The 18,366-nt window shown below is 50.3% G+C and overlaps 1 protein-coding gene across 1 annotated transcript; it reads left to right on the top strand.

The window, feature by feature from the left end:
• Window positions 1-247: 247 nt before the first annotated feature.
• On the top strand, window positions 248-13,655 carry PLEKHB1 (pleckstrin homology domain containing B1). The gene is made up of 7 exons (XM_082845405.1): window positions 248-338; window positions 1,553-1,628; window positions 3,007-3,159; window positions 3,772-3,874; window positions 4,986-5,025; window positions 11,702-11,798; window positions 12,401-13,655. The coding sequence occupies exons 2-7, from the start codon at window positions 1,592-1,594 to the stop codon at window positions 12,535-12,537; spliced, it is 567 nt and encodes a 188-aa protein (XP_082701531.1). The 5' UTR covers window positions 248-338; window positions 1,553-1,591; the 3' UTR covers window positions 12,538-13,655.
• The last annotated feature ends 4,711 nt before the right edge of the window (window positions 13,656-18,366 follow it).

The raw sequence follows: 18,366 nt of genomic DNA, 5'->3' as shown, positions 1-18,366 counted from the left end.
AGCAAAATAAAATCGCAGGTGCGGCCTCTCACCTGTGCTCCGGTTGGGCACAGGGCTACCACCCACGAGAGGCTGTATATTAATTACCCATATCTAGGCCTGCAGACTACAAGTCCCAGAAGGCCTCCTGTCGCACATCTCTACACGCCCCGCCCCCTCCCCGGTGGCGGGGCGGGACCGGAGGGCGGGGCCCCGAGGCAGCTAGACCCCGGGCGCAGCCTGGGGAGTGAACAGCCCCGGGCGCTCTGGGGCGCACAAAGCGCAGGCGCAGCGGGTTGGGAGGCCGCAGCACCAAGTAGCGGCCGTTTTGGCAGCAACGTCGCAACAGGTGTAGACAGGTGGGTGCATCAAGGGGGGTTGGAGAGGGAGTTTGCACCTGGCTGTCTTATCTGACCTGTGTCTGAGCCTGAAGATGGGAGGGAGCAGCAAGAGAAGCAGGGACAAGCCCGGGCCTTCCAACCCAGGTGTTCCAGCCAGCCCTTGCTGCGCAGCAACAGGTGTGAGCTAGTGGGGGGAGGGGCGAAGGCACCAGCTCAAAAGTAAGCCGCGCTCAAGAACAGAGGGCACCTGGATTCCAATCCAAGCTCTGTCACACACATGGACAAGTCACATGCTATAGCTTAGTTTGTCCATCTGTAAAATAGGAGGAAAGATCCTACCCATCTAGTAAAGTACTCAATAGAGTTGCAGTGGGGCCCAAACTTTGCTGTACACTGAATCACCTGGGCATCTTGGAAGGCTATCAGTGCTTACCTCTGCCCCCAGATATTCTGATTTAATTATTACTGGGTATGACCTGTGTATCGGGAGTTTTAAAAGCTCCTACCAGAATAATGGTTAGAAGCCAGGACTGCTGGGTGTGAATCCTGGCTCCACTGCTTAATAACCAAGCAAATCTGCGCAAGTGCCTGGACCTCTCCAGGCCCCAGTTTCCTGGGAATAACAAGGATTATTGTGGGGCTTCAATGAGATACTAGATGAAAGCACTTGAGAAGTATACCTGGCACATAGTGCTCGATCAATCATAGTTGCTGTTGAACTATTATTTTAGGCACTTTGTAAATGGCTCTGGTGGGGTTCAAATGTGAGGGAGGCTTCTCTTATCATGAAAGTCCCTCATTCATTGCCATGATTCTAATATTCTCTGCTGCCAGCGTTTCAAAATTCCAGGGTTTCTAACATTTTAAGAGTTCGTCACTTCAGTCTCTACCTGCCCGATGGACATGCTTTTACAGATCTGGAAGTGGAGGCCAGGGAGAAGGGACTTGGTCAAGGTTATGGGGCTGAGATTGGAATCCAGGCTTCTGACCCCCAGCCCCACCCCAGCGCAGTGGGTGGCTGCCCTGCTGACCCTACAAGCACAGTGCTCAGATTATGTGCCTGGAGCAGAGAATGGGAAGGAGACAGACAGGCTTGCCCTCTTTGTTTACTCACACTCCTTTAAACGTTTCCTCGGTGGCTCCCCCAGGGACGACAGGGGTGGGGGCTTTTCTCTGAGGAGCTGCTGTGGAGCAGCTGATGAGGCCCGTGCGTCCTTTGGCTCCTCTGACAGGTTCCGCCTGACTCTGCCCTGGAAAGTCCTTTTGAGGAAATGGCCCTGGTGAGGGGCGGCTGGCTGTGGAGACAGAGTGAGTGACCCTGGGCCAAGCCCTCATCTGTCCTGCACCTTGTCCGGGGGCAGGGATGAGGGAAGTGGCCTGTTGGACCTGCACAGTGAACCCTTCTCCCAAGAAATCATGCCCTTTTTATCCTCCCCTCCTTTGTCCATACTCTTGTCTCTGCCCAGAATGTCCTTCACATTCCTGACTGCTTGGTAAACTACTTATTCTTCAAAACCCAGCTCAGATGTCCCCTTCTGTGAGGAGCCTTCTCTGCCTTTTCTCTCCTCACCACCCCAGCCCCTGCTGTAGCACCAAGCTGGGTTCGTGGCCCCCTTCTTCGTTCCCAGTGCCTCATACATGTTATAGCCCTGATAAATATATAACCATCTTTACCTGTGGGCCTCACCACTCCCCCACCTCACACTGGCTCCAGACTGTGAGCACCTCAACTGCAGGGACTGGGTTTAGTTCTCTGTGTGTCCACAGCACGCATACCCAGGGCTGGCCACAGAACAAGGTGCAGAACAAAATGAAAAATGCCTCTGTGCTTTGGAATTTGTAAAGCTCTAGGAAGATCTCTTATGTCTTTACCCTTTTCTGTAAAGTTTTCCAGCCACAAAATGTCTAAAGCTAGGGCTCAGACCCACCTCTGACCAGAGTCATGATCTGAATCAGAGCTGTCCCCGGCTAGGAGTTCCCCACACCCTATGACCCGTACTCACTTCATTCAGTTCAGCAAACACTGAGTCCAGGTCCTGCTGGGTGCCGGGACAGGTGAGGTGAGCTATGGCCAATCCCTCTGCTCCCCATTTGGTGGAAGAGGCAGACACTACACAAATGACTGTCACCTGGGGCTTGGCCTTTTTTTTCAAGTATGCTCACAATTATAAGCAATAATTGTACACCCCTCAGCAGAATGGATGCAATGGAAACTAAGGGTTTCCTTAAGGCAAGCATTTGATGACTAGTTGTTTTGTTAATTCTTGCATAAATCATATTCTGCATTCATACAAAAACAACTTAACGCTTTTTCTCTGACAAACTGTACATATAGAAACAAATGTTCAATTGGACATGAATTTAAATTTGTGGAGGTGCTCCATGTCTTGTGACACTTCAAAAAAAAAAAAAAAAAAGATTTCCAGCTTCCCCCAAGGAAAGAATCTGATCATTCATTTACCATTCAGCACATTTATGGAGCCCTGACTATGTGTTAGGCCCAGTGGGAGGCAATGGGTGAGCAAGACAGAGGCCCTGCCATCATTTCAGGGAGTAGACGGGCAAGGACGGGGTGGTTATAACACTGGGGGCCGGGGGTAAGGGGACTCTGGGAACCCACCCAGGGCTCCTGCCCCCCAGCAGGCTCTGTGATCAGCCTGCCTGGTGGGTCTGGAATATCGCACAGGCTCCATCCTCCGCCGCTGGAAGCGGAATTGGTTTGCCCTGTGGCTGGATGGAACCCTGGGCTACTACCAAGATGAGACTGCACAGGATGAGGAGGACCGCGTGCTCATCCGCTTCAACGTCCGAGACATAAAGATAGGCCAAGAGTGCCACGGTAAGCAGAGCCCCTTTCTCTCTGGCACTGTGTCTATGGCCACGGCCCCCACACTGTGTCTGCCTGAGAACACCTGCTCTTCTCAGGTGGAAGGCTCTTTGCGGCTTTCAGAGGCCTTCCATAGACATTGCTTCTGGGCCTCTATCACCCCCAATTCATGTGGGTGTGAAGTAAGAAATCAGTTCTTTATTGAATTCCTACTCTGTGCTGGACCTGGGCCCTATGCTGGGTTCACAGAGGTGAGTCAGACACAGTTCTTGCCCTCTCCCGTGCTAGGAATGGAAAAAGATGAAATGAAATAAGGAGGCTCAGAGAAATTAAGTGACTGGCCCAAAGTCACACAGCAAATCTCCTTGATCAAGGCTCAGGCCATAATTATACAGGGAAACTGGGAGACAGATATACCTAACTAGAGAAGCAGGCAATGTGGAAAGGTGGAAGGGTCTGAAGAGTTGAGCAGAATCCCAAGGAAAGTGTGTGGGATCAGATGATGTTGGCAGTGGCCAATAAAAAGGACTCAGAGAAGTCAATTCCTATTCTTGTTTCTGGTTTACTGGGGAAACCTGGGGCCTGTGCCCTGTGGAAACCCCGTATATGTGTGTCTGCCTTTAGATGTGCAGCCCCCAGAGGGCAGAAGCCGAGATGGCCTGCTGATCGTGAACCTACGAGAGGGTGGCCGCCTGTACCTGTGTGCAGAGACCCAGGATGATGCCATGTGAGTGGTTCCCAGGAGAGGATGGGGTGGGATCTTGAGGAATATGACCAGACGCCTCCTCCTCATTGGGCCTCTAGTTCCCTAAAGGTAGGAAAAGGGGACAAAGACCAGTGAGCGTGGTAGTCTCAGTGGAGTCTGGGCAGAGTGGATTTGAATGGCTCATGGTGATTGGTATGGTATCCAGGAAACTGATATGGTTAGGGATGAATTCAGGACTGTTGGGGGAGGGGTGTGCATACCTACCTCAGGTGTGTGGTCCCTGGTCACTCAGAGTTGGGCATCTAGCAGCCTCTGAGGTGAGCCCTCGCTTGGGGGTGATACAAAGGAACAGACAGCCCCATGGCATCCTCAGAGGCCCTCCTTCTCACTCCCTTCCTAGAAGATGGCCTGGGGCAGGGGGTACTCTGATCTGAGGGATAGACCCTACCCTGCCTAACAGAGGCAGCCCGCGGCGGGGGGGCCCCCATGTGAGATGCAGATCCACACTGAGAGATGGGGCGTGTCTTCCTCACTCACATTCTTGCCCTTCCCACTCTCTGGCGGAGGGTCAGTTGGCCTTTGTGCTACAGGAGAGTGAAAGAGATGGGATGTGTGGGAGTCGGGGAGGCTGAGCTCGGGGTAGACAAAGCACAGAGCCGCCTTGTCCACCCCAGCCAGGTGCCATGGCAACCAACAAAGGCTCAATTGTCCGGTGTCCACTGGGTGTTCCCGGGGCTCTGGGGTCAGAGCATTGGGGAACTGAGTTTGTAGGTTTGGGATGTGGAGGTGGGTTGCAGCCAGAGAACCAGCAGCCTAGGCATGTCAGAATCTGAACTCCTAAGGGACCACCCAAGCCCAGCTGTCTTTTGTCCAGATGGGGGAACCGGAATTTCTAGAGGGAAAGAGACGATGGACTAAGAATGCATTAGGAGGCTGCAGCTCAACTGAGGGCTTGTCTGTGACTGGAGCAGCAGAGGGGGTCACCTTTGTCTACCCGAGGGAGTCAAGAGGATCTCCCCCTTCACAAGAGACTAGGGCTAGAGGCTGGGTTGGGGAGGAAAGTCTAAAATGTGGGGCCCAATCTCCTTTCTCCTGAACTCCCTCCTCATGGTCTGGTGGGTTTGCATTGCAGAGCATGGAAGACGGCACTGCTGGAGGCGAACTCCACCCCGGTGAGCCCCCTTCCCTCCCTGTCTCCTCCCCACCCCTACCTGCCATGGAATCATGGGTGACTCAGATTCGGTCTCTGCCAGCCAGCAGTTCTCAATTTCCATATATGTGAGTGACTGAGTCCCGAGTGGAAAAGGACAGAAGACATCCAACTGGTGCTTGGAAGAGGGAGAGAGAGGCCTCCAAGAAGGCTTGTTGAAGGGGGTGGCATGTGAGCAGGGGGAAAGGAACTATCTTTTATCCAGCAAGTATTATGTGTCAGGTGTGATATAGTTACAGTACCAGCTACTCCCCTCAACCGTCCTGTGAGGTTGGGATTATTGTTCTCTCTCTGCAGATGATAAGATTGAGTTTTATTCATCCACACAACAAATATTTACTGAGTTCCTACTATGTGCCAGGCACTGTGCCAAGGACCAGGGATCAGAGGGTAGCTAAGGAGATGTGGGCCCTGCCTTCCTGGACTCAGCCTAATGGGGAGCTAGACGTGAAGTCACAAATTACAGAGTTAGTGATTCCATTGCAGTGCATTCAATGTGCATCCACCTTGATGGCCTGATCCAGGTGGGAGTCCAGACAAGGCTTAAGATGAGACCTGAAGGATAACAGAAATCAACTGGGTGAAAGGGCTGGTGTGGGGTGAAGGGAAGAGCTTTCCAGGCAGAGGGAACTGCAGGTGCAAAGGCCCTGAGAGGGGTTATGATGCTGGCAAGTTGAAGAACAGAAGGAAGGCTGGGGTGGCTGGATCTCAGGGAGAGAGAGAGCCGTGGGGGAAGGAGGGTTAGCAAAGCCAGGCATTAAAAGCTCTGTTAAGGATAGTGGTTTCAGCTAAGAATACTGGGAAGTCACTGAAAGTTTTTAAGCAGAGGAACGGCATGAGCAGATCAGATCAGACTTGTAGTTTTAAAAAGATAGTCTGGCTGGTAGGTAGGGAATGGATTGTAGAGGGTAAGAGTGGATGCCCGGAGACCTGTTAGAAGGCTGGGACAGTGTGCAGGTGACCGCCTGTGGGTCTGGACTAAGGCCTTGCTGGCAGAGACAAGCTGATGAGGATAAGACACACTTAAGAGGTAGAATCAACAGAACTTAGTGATTGATGGAGGTATGGTTTTGAGGAGCTGCCCAAAGGCGTGGTTTTGAGGAGCTCGGGTGGCCAAGCTTGGCCTCAACCCCCATCTGCCTGACCCCAGATTCTGTGCTTGCTCCTTCTACCTGTGGCGCGGTGGAGCTCCTTCTCATCTAGAAAAAAAAAGTCCGCTGGGAAGTAGCAGGGAAGACTGGGATGCATTTAGAAACTCCCTCAGGCGTTCACCTGCTGAGGGCCAGGCGTTGTGCTTGACCACCCGGCATTGGTTGTATCATTTAATCTTCAATAAGAAGGGGTAGGGGTTGGCATCTTTAGTCCCATTTTATAGCTGGGGAGCTGAGGTTCAGAGGGGAATTGACTCGTCCAAAGTCTCATCGTCTTAAGTCAGTGGAAGAGCCTGCACTGGAACCTAGGTCAGTGAGACTCTGAGGGAAGGGCACTAACTGCAGCAGGAGCTACATGAGCAGAGGTGGGGAAGTGGTACGTGCAAGTGTGTATATGCACACATGTGTGTCTAAAGGCCAGGAGTCTGGCCTGGCTGGAGGGTAAGGTGTGGAGGGAATGAAATAGGAGACAAGACCTCTGAGGAGCCATGTCACAAACGGCCTTGAAGTCCAGGTGAAGGAACTGAACTTTATCCCGAGGGTTGTGGGGAGCAATAGAGGGCATTAAGCAGGGGGCTGTGGTCAGGCTTTGGAGCAGACTCAGGCTTCTGGGTGGAGGCTGGGGCAGTGGTCATCAGGGTGGAGGGACCTGGCTCTGAGCTCCAAACCCACTTATGCAGGGCAGACCAGTCCCACCCAAGAGGGGCAGGAGGAAGGTGAGGGCTGACCGTTCTGTACTCTGTGACTCTAGGAAGCTGCCTTGTGTCTTCTCTGCCTATCCACCTTCCTGCTGCTCTGCTTCCTAAATCTTTCTACTCTGAACCTCCACTCCACCTCCCACGGCTCTACACACACATATGCACACACGCACACACGTGCACACACACGCGCGCATCCCTCTGGTCCCTAGGCTTGCTCGAACTGGGTGTGTTTGTACCTCTGTGTCTTTGTACTAGTGTCTGCCCATCTCTTAGTGTTCATGCCTGTGTCTGTCTGTCCTGTAGTGCCCTGTGCTTTGTCCCTCCACATCCTGCAGGTTTATACCCCACTCTGGGTGGAGGCTCCAGGAGGAGCCCCTGACACAGGGCCGGGGGCACAGTCAGGGGCAAGGCTGTGGGGCCAGTGCTGGGTGCAGGTGGGTGGGCAGGCAGATCAGAGCTGTACTGTCCTCCCTGGAGACTGGAGGCCTCAGCAGCCTGAAACAGGCAAAGGTGGGCTAATTCTGGAGAGACACTACTGATCCGTCTTCTCTGTGTAACTTCAGCAAAATCACCACCCCTTCTGAGCTTCCCACCATTACCATGGGCTGGGGAAGAAGAGGATACCCCCTTCCCTTGCCCAGCTGGCAGAGGGCTCTGCTAGGGCCTGTGAAGAGCTCCGAGTCTCTCCAGATGTAGAGGGCCTCTGACACCCGCCTCCCTCCCCTTCTTGGGTTTCTGTGGCTTAAGCAGGCCCCAGCTGGAGCCACCGTCCCTCCCAGGAGCCGCCGGGTTTGCCCCAAGGTCAGGTGTGTGACCCGCTCGTGGAGCCCCTGTAATGTTGAGAGGCGGATCTGGGTAAGTGCTGGCTCAGCCCTCCCGGCCTCCATTCTGGCACCAGGATGTGCCTCCAGCAGTGGGCCCAGTCACATCCCTTCCCTGCTCACAAACATTCCATGGCTCCCCATCATTCATAGGACACCAACCACAGCCCTGCTTTCAAGGCCTTCGGAATCTGGCCTGGGCCAGACTTGCCCACCTCATCCCCCTCATCCCCTGCGCTCCAACTGCTCCCAGCTATGCCCGACCTTTTCTGTCTCTCCAGCCTTTGCATGTACTGCTCTATCTGCTGCAAAGACCCTTAATTTCCTGACAAAATGATGCTTATCCTCTAAGATGCACCTCAAAGGCTGCCACCTCCTCAGGGAGGACTTCCCAGACCTCCACACATTGTTGCTCCCTCCCACAACCCACTGCGTTAGTGCTTAGTCCTGTCTTCATTCTGCCTGATTTCTAGTTCCTTTATTTTTGTCTCTATTCTCCCAGGAGACCTGGAACTTCCTTCAAGGCAAGGATCAGGTTAGGTCAGCTCTGCCCCTGTGGAACCTGGCACAGTGCTGGGTATACAGCGGGTGCACAATGAGTGCTCAGTGATGGGAACAGTCTATTTTTTTTTTTTTTTTTGCGGTACGCGGGCCTCTCACTGTTGTGGCGTCTCCCATTGCGGAGCACAGGCTCCGGACGCGCAGGCTTAGCGGCCATGGCTCACGGGCCCAGCCGCTCCCCGGCATGTGGGATCTTCCCGGACTGGGGCACGAACCCGTGTCCCCTGCATTGGCAGGCGGACTCTCAACCACTGCGCCACCAGGGAAGCCCGGGGACAGTCTATTTTGACCCTCCTATTCCTGGTGCATGAGGGTGGGGTACAAGTAGGCCTCAAGCAGTAGTCACTGAATGGGCAAATGAGTGAATGAATAAAGAGAGGAAGGAAGGAGTAAAAAAACCTCTGTTGTGGCCTCACTACTGCGCATTATAATTTAGTCCGTGTCTATCTCCCTGCCACACACCCCCCCCCCCCCCCAGTGTTTCTGGAAAGCAGGATTTGGGGATGAATCCCCTCTCTGTCTCCAGCACTCAGCCTGACCTGGGGTGGGCACAGTAGGGGGCTTGGGTTAGAGTACCTGTGGTCAGCTGTGAACTCCTTTTCTAGCACAGTGGTGCTCAATGTGGCTGTGCATTAGAATCGCTTATGGACTTAAGAACAATTCAGATGTTCAGATCCTACTTCTGGATGCTCTAATTTTGTAGTTCTGGGTGGGGCCTTGGAAATCTATGGTTTAAAAAATTTCTCCTGACGATTCTGATGTGCAGAACCACTGAGCCCAGAAGTGCTAGGACCACCTAGATGCATAGACATGGTTCTGCTGGATTCTCACTGTGCCCTGGGAGTGGGCAGTGTAGGAAAGACTGTCCTCATTTACAGATGAGAAAACTAAAGCTCTGAGAGGTTACATAACATGACCGGGGTCACTTAATTCATCAGTGGCAGGGCTGGGATTCCCAGCCCAGCATTCTGAGGCATCCCCCATACCCAAACTAGGATAAAAGTTTGTTTAAAGTCGGGATGCCTAAAAGTTGAATTTAAAAGCTATAAACTTGAGCTTTTCTGAGGTGAGGGGTCCATTTGCATGTGACCTCCTGATTGACTGACCCTGTCCCCACCTACAAAAGGGGCTGGGCCTGGAGAGGGAGAGGATCTGGATCAAACCCTTAGATTCTGTGAGGTCTCTGGGGAATCCCCTGCCCCGTTGCCAGGTGACCCACATGAGCTTGCCTCTGGGCCTCTTAGGCCTGGAGGGTAGAAACAGGTGCCCCACAGAGACATGAGATGGTGCTCTCTACTTTCTCCAGGGCCTGGACAGGCCCACCGGCTTACAGTGCAGGGCAGATGTAGGCTCTGGACCTCAACTTCCCTACCAGTAAAACTGGGGCTCTGAGTGCTTAGATCTCTCTAGCCCCTCTAGGCTTAGAGCTCAGATCTTGGTCACCCCTACCAGAAAGCCCTATTGGATCACCCTTGGGGAAGGAGCACAGTAAGGGAAGTCACTTGAGACTGAGCATTGTTTGTCTGAGCCTCTTGCATTGCTCTGGGTCTGGTCATTGTACCTAACTTGAAACTGGACTTAGAGTTGGGTGACCTTAGTTCCAGTCTGACCCTGTATTTGACTCACTTGAGATAAATTCAATACATTAGGCACCTACCATGTTCCAGTCAGGCCTGATTAGACCCAGTCCCTGCCCTTGTTGGGGGCAGGAGGTGTTTTCTTCAAGTCTGATGGAGGAGACACCTCACAGGGATACAACAATGACACCATAGAGTGGTTGGTGCTGTGATGATGGAAGTCTAAGGGCCGTGGGTGCCCAGATGGGACCCTAACAGAACCTGAGGTTCAGGGAGAGTGATATGTGAGTTGAGTCTAAAAGACAGGTTAGGTAGTTGAATTTAAAAAGATGAGAAAGGAATCCCTTTCAAAGGGAAATGGCATGGATACCTGAAATCACAGGTGTGGTTGGAGGACTCCCCTTTACAGCCAGACTTCTTAAAAGAGATGTCATGACATGCTGATTCCATCCCTCCTCTCTCAACCATTCTTCAGTCCTCCATAGTCTGGCTTCTTCCTCCAACCACTCCTCTGAAAAGTGTTTTCAAGGTCGCCCACAATTTCCAATAAACCAATGGCTTATTCTCTTGGCACTGGGCAAGAGGATGGACAGAAGAGCATATTCAGAAGATAAAATCATGAGATCTGGTGGCTAATATGATGTGGAAGATGTGTGTGAAGACAGCGGTGCCAACCTGATGTCTTGGTTTGAGTACATGGTGGTGGTGTTTAGAGGAAAGCATTCACAGAAGAGCAGGTTTGGGGGGATCGAAGGATGATGAAATTACTTTGAGATGGTTTAAGTTTGGACACCTGGACTTTTAAGGGACCACCTGGACCATTTAGGTGTTAAGCTCAGTTAGAGATATAAGGTGCAAGGGGGCTAAGAAGTCTGTTCCAAGTCTGTTCCCCATGGATAAAATGAGGGTCTTGGATTAAGAGCTTCCATTTAATTCAGCATATATTTATTAGTCCTTGCTATTCCCTAGGCCCTGCTGGCAACACAAATGAATCAAAGCCCTTGCCAATAGGCAGCTCACATTCAGGGTGCAGGCAGGAAAGGCCAGGAGGAAGGCTAGGAACAAGAGGCACAAGCATAGTCCACAGAGAACTCAGGAAGAAAGGATTCTTTCTGAGGCCAGAAGGGCTTCCTGGAGTGGGTGACTTTTGAATTAGGCTTTGAGGGGTTGGTAAAAATCTAATGGGGGAGTGGAGAGGGCGGACAGTCTATTCCTCCCTCCCAGAGAGAACACTGACCATTCTTCTCTGAGCCTCCATCCCCAGCTGTGTGGTAGAGTGAATAATGCCTGCTGTAAGGATGAGAGGAAATAACACATGTCAGCATCTCCCTTAGGACCTGGAACATGGTGGATGCTTAATAATACTTTAGTTACTTCCCACCTCTACCTTTCCTTTCCCTTCCTTCCTCCACAACCCCCTTTTATTTCCTGGCCAAAGCCCAGGCCCCCCTCTCCATAACCAGGAGAGTAGAGAAGTCCATTGGGTTTCTCCAAGTGTCATCACTGGAGAGCTGCTACCAAATATTAGACTATCTATCAAAGGAAGTAGGGAGCCATGGAGAATTTTTGATCAGGGGAGTGCTAGGTAGGAAGCCAGGGCAGGAAAATGGCATCGCTGGGAGCTGGATGGAGGGGCTGAAGTATTAGAGGACAAGGGCCTTGTGGGGAGGTAGGGTCTTTCTTCAGGAGCTTGCTGGTATCTGGGGACCCATTTGTAAACTTGGTGTGGTGGCTCTGTGGGCCCAGAAGGGCCTGAACCAGGTGTGGGGGGGAGGGGACAAAAGCCGGGCCCAGCTCTCCGGCAGCTGACCAGGCAGGGCTCCCCAGGTGCGCATCTACAGCCCATACCAGAACTACTATGGGGTGGTGCCCCCCAACGGTCACGACGCCACATATGTCCGCAGCTACTATGGACCGACCTATGGTAAGTCTCCGGCCCACCCCTCCCCCTGCCTCAATTCCCGCCCCTGGTCTATCAGTAGGGGCCAGGCCCCACCCTTTTAGTGACCATGGATTTTCCCAGGTGGGACCCTCCGCAAGGCCCCCTCCCCATCCCATGACTCAGAACGGTTCTTGAACCAGAGCCCCTCCCCACTCCAGAGCTGACCTCTTCTCTAGGCCGGCCCCTATTCGCTGGCTGCTCAGCAATACCCATTCTTGAGCTGGTAGCGACCCCTGGTGGCTAATTCGGGAAAGGCTACCTCCTCTCACTCCAGGGTCTGGCGGTTAGGAAGGCCCATCCATCATCAGGTGCAGTCTGGAGTTTCTTAGAGACCCCGGGGTTTCCTCGCCAGTCCATCCTAGCCCCACGGTCCCAGAACGTCCGTAGCAGATCCAGGGCATAGAAGCCGTGGGAACAGAGCGCGCGTCCTTCCCGCATCAAGCCCTCAGTTTCTCCGACTGGGGAGCAGGAGAGTGGGCTCAGCGCCTTATCTTGGTTTGGGCTGGAGTCTAGCAGAAGGAGGCGGATGATCTCTTTGCTCCCTCCTCTTAAGTCCCTGGTCCTCACGGGCTCTCTCTCCGCAGGCCCCGGCGTGACGCACGTAGTGGTCCGGGAGGATCCTTGCTACAGCGCGGGCGCCCCCCTGGCCATGAGCATGCTTGCGGGAGCCGCCACAGGTGCAGCACTCGGCTCGCTCATGTGGTCGCCCTGCTGGTTCTGAGCCCTGGACCAGAAAGACCCCTTTCCTGCTTGGTCCCACCCTCCACCATCCAAACCCTGTCCCACTTGGCCCCTTAGTTTCCATTAGCCCCTTCTGGGCTCGGATCGTTCCTCCCACTCCCCACCCTCACCCTGCACATCAGAAGCTATCATCCCAGGCACAAACATAGCTCAAATTTCTTTTATCTACTGCTAGACACCCCAGAAATCCGTTATAGACACATATGTTTCCCCCAAACACGCCAGGACACAGAAAATGCAACTCATGGGTCTTCAAGTTGCCCAGGCACTGGAGACACAGGAATCAGGTTCTTTCCCCTGGCAGCTCCAAGCTTGGTGCGGCAGACTGGAGTAAACAAACACTTTACAAGGTGGAGTTATCAGTCTTTTGACAGTATGACGGCAAAAAGTGAGGAAGGTAGGCTAGGAGTAAAGTTGTCGGCAAGAGTGCAGAGCCGTGAACATAACGGCACATCCGAAGAATTGAATGGGAGTTCATTTGGGCTGGGGTGTGGGCAGGGGCCAGATCAAGATGGCCCTTCAGGCTAAGGAGGTTGCTGGCTAAGGGGGAGGTGTGAGCTTTTTGGAGGGAAGTTTCATGATTGCACCATAATGAATATATTGCCTGTTTTAATTCCCAAACCCAAAACACTCCCTGAGTTTAGCCTCATCCTTCCCAGCTACCAGATTTCTGGATCCTTTGTTCCTTCAGTGTTCAGAAAGCACCTGTTTTCCATGTCAAGGTGCCTGGGGCAGCAATTGAGCTGAACCTGGGGTCCTCTTCCTGGGGGGCAGGTGAGCTCTCTTTGTGACTCGCCCTAGGTTGGTGCCTCCATCAAGAAATGCATTTCTGTCCCCCAAAAGCTTGGCCCCCTATCCATAGCTGTAGCTATCAGCATCTCAGGCTTTGTCTCTTCCTTCACTCTTGGGGAGATGGCAGTGTTCACCTCTGGGACCTGGTCCACCTTTGTCTCAGTCCTGAAGGCCCCACATGTGCCTCCCTGCAGGTGGCCCCGCAGTCTCCCCATTTGGTCCCCTTCTAGTCTCCTCCCCCATCCTGTCCCAATCACTAGTAGAAATGCTAACATCCCTGCCCAGTAGCCAGAGTAGCCTGCTAAAGTTCCCTTGTAGATAGGGGCTCCAGTTGCCCTATTGCAGAGACTAATAAAGGTGTGGTTGGCTCTAGCCCTGACTCTGGCTTTGTTTGTTCCCCCGGGGGGCCCTGTTTCCCTGGAACACCTCTATGACTCAGCACCTACTAGTGCCTTCTCTGGTATAGTGAGAAAAGTGTGGATTCTGAGGTCAGGTAGAATTGGTGGCAGCAATGTTAGCTGAGCAATTTAGGGCAAGTCACTTAACATTTCTGTATCTTGCTTTCCCCACCCATAAGCTGGCAGGTTGAAGTTGGCTGTTCCTGAGGGCTTGAGAGGAGAGGCTGCATCAGAATCTCTGTCATCTGAGCTGATGGATGATCCAGGTTATGCCCTGCCTGCTTTCTGAGAGCCCTGTGGTGTTGGGTGAGGTCTTTCCCAGTAGGTTCCCATCCTTCTAGAGTTGAATCAATGAGTTAGACTCATAGAGACAAAGGTGGCCAGGGAAGGAAACAACCATCTTACTTCAGGCCTTTTGAGGCTGCAAGTAACAGGAACCCCCATGCTCAAACTGATTTAATCCCAAGAAGGGAAAATATTGGGCCACATACCTGAGAAGTCCAGAAACTGCTTGGTCCAGGGACTCAAATATTATCACTTAGACTTTGCTTTGTTTCCATCTTTACAGCCACTGGGCTGGCTCAGAGGTTGCAGTGATATTCCGCAGCTCTAGACTAATGCCCTCCTTGGTTCAAGTCTAGCCAAGAGAGCCTCTCTTCCTCCAACAGTATGAATAAAAGTCCTGGCATGAACTTTTATTCAAACTGTTGCACATTAGCCTGAATTGGGTCTTGTGGCCATCTCTGAATCTACTGTGATCTGGAAGAGATGGTCTAAAATAACAGAGGTTAGAGCAGGGGTGGGGTAGTGTCCCAAAAGAAATTAAGGGCACTGTTCCCAGAAGTAGGATGACTAGGTGAGAGCTGGGTGGCAAAAATATCAGGTATCCACCTCAGCCACATTCCCAGACACCAACTTAGAGGGATACATAAACAAAAAGCAATGATTTAGTGAAGTTCGATAGGAACATGGTGCAGTGGGAGCTCTGAGGAAGAGGTATCCAACTGTGCCAAGGGGGCTGAGGAAAGCTTTGGGACAGGAAGTGAAAATTTAGGGTGAGCCTTGAAGGATGAGTAGGAGTTTGTCAAACAGAGAAAGGAGAAAGAACAGATGGAAGAAATGGCATGAACAAAGGCCTAAAAACATTTTGGTCTTGAGAGCACTGTGAAGTTCAGGAAACAGTCTCATGTCACAGCAAGTTGCATGGTGAGGAGTGGTAGTGGATGGACCAGTTTATAGAGAACCTCCCACAGCTGGGTTAAGGGCTCTTTTCTCTGGGCATCTATGGTCTTAGGGCTACATTTATCATGGTCCTGATGATACCATGGTTATTTCCACTCACCCCACCAAACAGGGCAAGAAAGATGCAAATGGATGCTCCAGGTGCAGTTTGCTTCAAAATCTCTCCACTGATGGTTGCAGCATGAATTTTTTATCTTCCAGCTGTTCACTAGACAATTATTAAATTATTCACACACATATTAAGACAAACATTAATTCTCACAGACAACACAGTTTAATCTGGAGGTGGCCTATGGACCACATCTGGCCCACATATTGTTTTGTCTGGTCAGCACAGTGGTTTTTAAAAGTTTTTAATTAAAATGTGATAATCACTACACACCCAACTAAATGGCTAAAGATAAAATAGATAACATTAAGTACTGATGTGAAACAATTAGAAATCTCGTTTAAGGGTAAACTGGTACAACTGCTTTGGAAACTGATCAGTTAACTCACACATATGCATACCTCTTAACCCATCAATTCTACTCCTAGGTACCCTCAACAAAAATGGGTACATATGTTCACCCCAAAAATAATAGGTACAAGAGTGTAATAAAAGCAAAAGCTCAAACTCTAGACTAGGTGGATCCATTGATATATTCCATTCACAAGATGGAATACTATTCAGTGAGAATTAATTATCCATTAAGTATATGCAAAATCATGAGTGAATCAAAAAAATTGCTGAGAGGACAAGGGGAGTGGGGGGAAGTGGGAAAACAGTTAAACTATGACAAGTTTCCTTTTCCTTATGTGAAGTGTACAATATTAAGTATATGCTGATAAGTCAAAGATGCACATTAGAATTCCTAGAGCAACCAATGAAAATATAAAGAGGTTAAGCTAAAAAAGCCAGTAAAGGAGGGACTTTCCTAGCGGTCCAGTGTGTAAGACTACAAGCTCCCAATGCAGGGGGCCTGGGTTCGATCCCTGGTCGGGGAACTAGATCCCATAGGCATGCTGCAATTAAGAGTTCTCATGCCACAAATAAGAGTCCTCATGCCACAACTAGAGTCCGCATGCCGCAACTAAGAGTCTGCATGCTGCAAGTAAAAAGATCCCACATGCCACAACTAAGACCCAGCACGGCCAAATAAGTAAATATTTCTAAAAAAGTAAATAAATAAATAAGCCAATAAAGGAATTTAAAAACAGATGAAGCAAAGAAAACAAACACCAAAATGGCAGACCTATATCCAAACATACTAATTATTACATTAATGGTAAGTAGACAAAAAGCATAAATTAAGAGACAGAGATTGTCAGAATAAACAAACAAGCAAGACCCAACTATATAACTTTATACAAAAGATACACTTTAAAATGTGCAAGTAGGTTGATAGTAGAAGAACAGAAAAAGATATGCCAGGGAATTCCCTGGCAGTCCAGTAGTTAGGACTCAGCACTTTCACTGCCAGGGCCTGGGTTTGATCCCTGGTCGGGGAATTAAGATCCCGCAAGTTGTGTGGCATGGCCGGGAAAAAAATAAAGAAAGAGAGAAAGAAAGAGAGAGAGGAAAGAAAAGAAAAAAAAGAAAGAAAGAAAGAAAGAAGGAAGGAAGGAAGGAAGGAAGGAAAGAAAGGGAAAGAAAGAGAGAGAGAGAGAGAAGGAGAGAGGGAAAGAGGGGGAGAGAGAGAGAGAGAGAGAGAGAGAGAGAAAGAAAGAAAGAAAGAAAGAAAGAAAGAAAGGAAAGAAAGAAAGAGATATGCCACATAGTAAGCATCAGGGTAAGCATCAGAGTAAGCATCAGGGACTTCCCTGGCACAGTGGTTAAGAATCCGCCTGCCAATGCAGGGGACACAGGTTCGAGCCCTGGTCCAGGAAGACCCCACATGCCGCGGAGCAACTAAGCCCATGTGCCACAACTACTGAGCCTGTGCTCTAGAGCTCGCGAGCCACAACTACTGGGCCTGCGTGCTACAACTACTGAAGCCCACGTGCCCAGAGCCCATGCTCCGCAACAAGAGAAGCCACTGCAATGAGAAGCCTACGCTGCAACGAAGAGTAGCCCCCATTCACTGCAACTAGAGCAACAAAGACCCAATGGAGCCAAAAAAAACTACAATGAGATATTACCTCACACCAGTCAGAATGGCTATCATCAAAAAATCCACAAACAGGTACTTCCCTGGTGGTCCAGTGGTTAAGACTCCGTGCTTCTAATGCAGGTGGCATGGGTTTGAACTAGGATCCCACATGCTGTGAGGCTTAAAAAAATAAAAAAGATCCACAAACAATAAATGCTGGAGAGGGTGTGGAAAGAAGGGAACCCTCCTACACTGTTGGTGGGAATGTAAATTGGTGCAGCCACTATGGAGAACAGTATGGACGTTCCTTAAGAAACTAAAACTAGAGCTACCACATGATCCTGCAATCCCACTCTTGGGCATATACCCAGAGAAAAACATGGTCCCAAAGAATACATGGACCCCAATGTTCATTGCAGTGCTGTTTACAATAGCCAAGACATGGAAGCAACCTAAATGTCCATTGATACAAGAATGGATAAAGAAGATATGGCACATATATACAATGGATGGGCTTCCCTGGTGGCGCAGTGGTTAAGAATCTGCCTGCCAATGCAGGGGACATGGGTTCAAGCCCTGGTCTGGGAAGATCCCACATGCCACAGATCAACTAAGCCCATGCATCACAACTACTGAGCCTGTGCTCTAGAGCCTGTGAGCCACAACTGCTGAAGCGTGTGCACCTAGAGCCTGTGCTCTGCAACAAGAGAAGCCACTGCAATGAGAAGCTCACACACCACAACAAAGAGTAGGCCCCACTCGCAACTTGAGAAAGCCCGCACACAGCAACAAAGACCCAATGCAGCCAAAAATAAATAAATAAAATAAATTTATAAAAAAAAAATAAAGAGGGGCATTTTATAAAGATAAAGAGTCAGTATATCAGGAAATCGACAGCAGTTCTGTGAGAGAGATTTATACCTATAAATGCATACATTAAAAAGAAGAAAGATCTCAGTAACCTACCTGGACACCTTAAGGAATTAGAAGAACAAACTAAACACAAAGCTGGTAGAAGGAAGGAAATAACAAAGATTAAAGCAGAGATAAGTGAAATAGAGAAAAGAAAAGAAAATAGAGAAATTCAATGAAACCACAAGTCAGTTCTTTGAAAAGATCAATAAAATCGACAAACTTCAGCTAAGGGAAAAAAAAAGACTAAAAAAAAAAGAGAAGACTAAAATGACTAAAATTGGAAATAAAAGTGAAGACATTACTACCAATTATACAGAAATAAAAAGGATTATAAGAGAATATTATGAACAGTTGTATGCCAACAAATTGGATGACCAAGAGCAAATATTA

The sequence above is a fragment of the Leucopleurus acutus genome, assembly GCF_964270905.1.
Source record: "Leucopleurus acutus genome assembly, chromosome: 8".
Lineage (NCBI taxonomy): Eukaryota > Metazoa > Chordata > Mammalia > Artiodactyla > Delphinidae > Leucopleurus > Leucopleurus acutus.
This window is presented reverse-complemented; position numbering and strand designations above follow the sequence as displayed.